Source organism: Hyalella azteca, unplaced genomic scaffold, assembly GCF_000764305.2.
Source record: "Hyalella azteca isolate HAZT.00-mixed unplaced genomic scaffold, Hazt_2.0.2 contig7580, whole genome shotgun sequence".
Lineage (NCBI taxonomy): Eukaryota > Metazoa > Arthropoda > Malacostraca > Amphipoda > Hyalellidae > Hyalella > Hyalella azteca.
The window spans coordinates 1-5,702 of record NW_025937702.1 but is presented as its reverse complement, the minus strand read 5'-3'; the positions used below and the strand labels follow the sequence as shown (position 1 = coordinate 5,702).

Here is a 5,702-nt window from a genome sequence, read left to right as displayed (position 1 = left end):
TGCAAACAAAAATCCATCAAGCAAGTTAAGTTACTTTTTAAAAATTCTGTTTAGTTCTTCACTGCCACAAGTTCATCTGTAGAAGACTGTAATAATATTTGCTTTGTATATATATTGCTGTTTCACAAATAATATTAATTCCATCATTTTTGTTCTCCCAATCAAATCAAAAACACATTAGCATCATTTTATTGATCTGAATTAGCCCAGCTCTCCAGTTTCTCAAGTACCTCATTTGAGGACAATTCCTTTCTTGAATAAAAACCTGCATTTGATGCATCTCATCACATGTCTGCATTGTTGATTTACGTTATAACATTTTATTGTTTCATTACTAGCCACAGAATCACTGATGTTACTGTCATTTATCCCTGATTTCAATTTCAAAATGAACCAATTAAGAAAATTTGTTAATTAGGCAAATAATTTTTAAATTTTACTTAAAAAATCATCAAGGAATGATCCATAATGACAAAGAAATGTACCTAGGCTCAAATTAAGAAGCGCCCAGCAGCATTTCTGCCTGAAAGTCCAGACATTAGAAGTGCTGAAAGCCATCCAAGAGCCTGGAAGAGTCTTCTTAAACAATTAAGTGAGTATTGATTACCATGTACAATTGAAGTTTCTATATTATTTTTCTGCAATGCTCTATCCATAGAATATGCTTTAAATGAAAACTTATGTGTATTGTATTATGATTAGATTTTCTAGCAATGCTTGCTGAATTAAACCTCTCTATAACAGTAGGTAATTAGTTTAATAATTTCTCAATTAAATAACAAATTTTGTACTGTGGCATTAGAGTTAGCATAATTTACAACACAACAATTATTTTCCAGCTGAATCACCTGCAGAGCCAGACATGGAAGTGGAGGCAGAAGATCCCCTACAAGAAGTATTGCAGTACCTACTACACTTCTCGGCATCATCATTGCCATATACTTTGACTTGTGACTGGATTCATTAGAAGTAAAGGTAAAGGAGCTGACTCTTCATTTGAGCTTTCCATGAAAGAGGCCATACGGCCCATGCTCTTTTCGTCTTTGGCAAGCTGTCTTAATTTTAATTTAAAGTTAGAAGAATCTTTCTTGGATTATATTCTGCACATTGTCAAAAATGTCACCAATTTATCGACACTTCACTGAAAGTCAGCTCAGATCTGTATTAAAATATGCCAGTGAACTGTAGAGTTGGTTCTGTTTCAATATTTAGATAATCTTATGGGTTGATGATTAAAACAGATGTTGATTGTATTCATTCCATATTTTCCCTCTCAGGACCGTCATTGATGCACGCAGAGCAGCGCTGTCGTTCCATCAGTAAATGCGAGGTGTCGAGCCTCGTGGACGGACTGGTGACGCTTTAGTCACTCAGCGCAAGTCTCCATACACTCAGCGCAACTTTGTCCAGATAGCGATGCACTTTTTGCCTTGTGCGGGTCATCCTGACCCAGTTTGGCCTGGCATAAGGGTGTGTCAGTGCATCGAGATGAAAGTGTGTCGCTATATGGGTATATATATATATATATATTACAAAATATATATATGTATACATAAATTCGTATTGTTACACATATTATATACAAGCGGAAAGAGTGTAGCTACTTGGACTACATGACCCATACATGTACAGTGGATTTACTGGGAATTTTTCGCAGCGGTTAATGGAAATTCTATGGGAAAAACACATACAAGATTTTCCGGGGGTTTAAGTGGTAAACTATAGTAAAGTCAGGCGTGGTGGAATCCTACAGGATGTGGTCCGTTGAAATGGAGATAATGGCAGGCTTCTGAAGCGATACTCGGTGTAGGATAAAGTACGTGAAATGGTCACTGAATGAAATATAATATTATAAAATAAATAATATAAGGATAAATCCTAAAAATAATATGATATATATTTAAAATGTACATAATACGTATATATAATATAATAATAACTCCCTATCACTGGCTATCGGTTTAAAGCCATGCGAGAAACGCTAGGAAACGATGATGTATCGAAACGATTAGTGAACGAAACTAGAGGAACGAATTTACGAAAACAAACGAAAACTGACGGCATGTATACTTTTTTTAACGGCTGGCAGAGATTTATTTTATTTCAAAGGAATAAATGAGGCTTATTCCTTTAAAGTTTTTTCAGAAGTGAACCCGAATATTGGTACACTTATGTGTGTCATATTGACTCAGTTTGGCCTGGCAAGAGGACGTATCAGTGCTACATCCGCTCTCTGATTTGATTGTGAGTATGAAAGCGTGTGAAAATTTGAACAATTTGATCCATTGATTTTTCTGATTGAACGGAATATGTGACCAGGGCCTATACTTTCAAAAAAAAAGTTAAGAGGTCGCAAGTTCATCAGCCAATCATTGACGGCCTTTCAAGCAAAATCCACCAATCATAGACGAGAAAATAGAGCGTAAGTACTTACGTTAACTTAGCGAGTTGTGAAAGTATGGCCCCATGATTCCTAACCTGAGTAAAATATCAGTGGAAGGAGGGGTGACTAAGTAAATGCTCATTTATTTCAAAGTATTGCTAAACCTGAGTTCTTGATTTAAGTTACCCTTATGTGGAACTTGCCGGACGTGATCCTTAATCAATCCGTCTCCTATAATCCTTAATCCAGGACTGAAATTCTGATGCCGGATAAGGACTGAAAATATTCATTTATTTATCCACGACAACAGTGTAGTTAAGGGGGCATTAAAACGCACGGGAATGGTGTAATTTTATTGTAGTGTGAGGGGGACTGAAAATAGGGTTCAAATTTACCTAGGACTTATCCATTAAATAGTATTGTCATCTTTGTGGTTTCATTATCCACGTTATTATGTTGATACTGTATCATTTCTATGATACTTTACTACAGGAAATTGTTTATTAGATCTATACTGCTATATCCGAATAACCAGTGAAGGTTATACTCAGATCCTGTAGGATTTTATGTTTGTTACATTCGTGAAGCACATTTATAAACTATTTCAGTTTCGCTAATCTTTCCGTTCAAACCCTAAACCTGCATAAATTTAGTTATCCTGTAAAATACTGTCCTGCTGCAAAGCTATTGTACCAGTTCTAAATACAATTTATAGACCACTGTACCTGCTGCTAATGCCGATGATCATTCTATTGTACCAGCTGCCTGAGCACCTGAACTCAACCCCCGGCATGGCAAACTGCTAAATTTTTGAGCTTCCTAAGGTAAACTTGATACCCTGAACATCTAGTGTATGACATCTGACAATAATCCTGCGTTAAACCAAAGAAATTAGTCACCCAGGGTCTGACCACATGTCTTAGGTAAATCCTAGTACCCTTTGGACACCCAGGGTCTCACCCAAGATCCTATACCGCGAGGGTCTGGATGATCCAGTCCCGGTACTTGTGGACGGCCGTGTAGACTGCGTAGCTGTTGTGTCCGCCACATAGGATACCACCGAAGGACGTGAGTCCTATGAGGAGGTGCTTGTCCCCGTCCTTGCTCGTGGTCACTAAAGGACCCCCGCTGTCTCCTTCGCACGAGTCCTCCCCCTTCACTCCCCCAGCGCATATCTGGAAGAAAGAAGGGCAGGGTTGATGATGTTAAGGGGAATATCGAGTGCCTCGGACCGGCTTGCCTGGTTCCTATGGGATCTCTTCATTTAAGTAGGTTCACTTAAACTTAACTCGTAAATTAGATATCAATCTGAATATTTTTATATGCTTATCTATTTGTTGTCAGTGGGCAGTTGCAATAATAAAAAAATTTGGATCCAAAAGAGTTATGATGAAGAAAGATTTCAAGACACTTTGCATATTAATTACCAGGAATTGTGCTACTTCTCCATAATTTTTTGCTGATGTCGATTGGTTTTACTTATTTTCTCCACTTATTGGAATACTCTGCATTCTTGATCAGCCTCCTTATATTTGTTACAAGAAACTAATTAAATGTACGCATCTTCACACGTGGAGTGAAAATCCCGAATACTAAGACTTCTGATGAAGGCGTGGGGATGGAATGGGGAAACACCGACTCAGCTGGCAAATTGCTCAGCTGGCACCGCACGAGGCTGCTATAGCATGTAACCTAGCGGTCAGTAATAAGGGGTGGTCAGCGGTCGGCCGAATCCAATTAATTCCAGCCAACCGTTGCAATTCCTCGGACACCTGAAAGGCACTCGTAGCCCCAAAATTCATGCTGGCTCAGATATCATTTGGAAAAAACTACACAATCGATAGAAGCAACTGCCTTGTCTGGGGTCAGAGCAAGATATCACACGATGGTCGCGAATACCTTGTTCTCAAACTTCGCCGCACTAATAAATGATATTGCGGTGTCTGAGTTGATTAGGTAATGTTGGCCTGTTGCCGATTCTTAACAGCCTAGCCTCCTCGCCGATTTTGACCATAAATGTCTAAGGAAGCTTGGATTGAACTCGCAATTAACTGTTCCAATCCTGGTATACTGAACTAAAAGAACCGGGCCACCCTGCCCTTAGTTTAAAGTTAGTGCGGTGATATCATAGAGGATAATTGGTCGCGGATGGTACAATACCCGAGTGATTGCTTGCACTGCCCTCACCTGTTTATCATTTAGGATGCCCGCGTAGGAGGCGTTGCAGCGCTGCATGTCCACCAGGGGGAGTTTGATCTCCTGCAGCACTGGGGAGGAGTCAAGCTTCTCCGTCTTCCCCTAGCCTGTCGCCGAAGCCAGCGGGTTGACATCCGACGCAGTCCGGGTTTTCGGGTCAAAATCAGCCGGAATGCAAATTGGTTGTATGAACGCTGTGGGAATAAACAGATTTGGCATATGGGTAACTAGAGAATTTAAAATTAAGCAGAGAATGGGGGTTAAAACCCTGGGCAATGTTAGGTAGGTATTTGCAAAGCTATTTTGGCATGTAGTTTTATGAAAATTTCTGATGTAACTTAGACTGGAGAATTGAAATTCGTGACGAATTTAAGTAAATCTTAGGCTAGCTTGTTTCCTACTATTAGAAATTTAATTTAGTAGAGATTTTGAAATGTTAGAATTTATATTTAAAATTTCCATCTTTCTTAAAGTGAAGAAAGAGTTTACTTCGCTCCGTACCTTTGATCTAAAAAGGAGACGAGCCTTGATAGCCGCCGGTTTTGCCAGCGAATCTTGCCTCTATTAAATCATTAAATTTCCTCTTATATCATCAACCTCCATCATTTGCATGCCATTCTCTTATTATTTTCATTAGTCCAGTGTGTTCAAATTAAAATCTTAGTTGCTTCTCAGCAACTCTTATCAATTCCAATTAACCGCATGCGTTAAATTAAACAGTCACTGGACTAATCTTCCTTACTAACTTAAAATCGGCTCAATTACTTGGCTGCAGCCTCTTAAATGGATTTTTCATTTAAGGTAATTATCTCATTTAACTATTGAATCATTCTTGCCAATTATAACTCGATTATTTCGCTAATTAGTTATTTATATTTCTTTATAAGCAGCAATTTAAGAGTATTTTTCTTTTCTACTTCAGAACAAAACCGAGGCGATGCCCAGTTAAAATTTTGAGCCGAGACCGGCGCCGGGTTTAGCCGGGCTGGTCGCGCTTTAGCAGGATGGAGCCGTGAAACTATAACCGGCCATCTATCCCTAAAACTGCGCTGCGCCATGGCTGATACAGAGACAAAATTCTAGCAGCTCGGCAGAGACGGTACTCTGCGCTGTTTTAGCGCTG

General features: G+C 39.1%; 1 protein-coding gene and 1 long non-coding RNA gene across 2 annotated transcripts; one reads left to right on the top strand and one right to left on the bottom strand.

The window, feature by feature from the left end:
- Positions 1-356: 356 nt before the first annotated feature.
- Positions 357-1,476, top strand: LOC125178165. Its single transcript, XR_007156810.1, has 3 exons — positions 357-592; positions 840-975; positions 1,278-1,476. It is a non-coding gene; the product is annotated as an uncharacterized LOC125178165 (long non-coding RNA).
- A 1,334-nt stretch (positions 1,477-2,810) lies between these two features.
- Positions 2,811-4,799, bottom strand: LOC108676736 (CLIP domain-containing serine protease B15-like). The gene is made up of 2 exons (XM_018164867.2): positions 4,571-4,799; positions 2,811-3,558 (listed from the first exon to the last, which is right to left on the bottom strand). The coding sequence occupies exons 1-2, from the start codon at positions 4,616-4,618 to the stop codon at positions 3,352-3,354; spliced, it is 255 nt and encodes an 84-aa protein (XP_018020356.1). The 5' UTR covers positions 4,619-4,799; the 3' UTR covers positions 2,811-3,351.
- Positions 4,800-5,702: the final 903 nt, after the last annotated feature.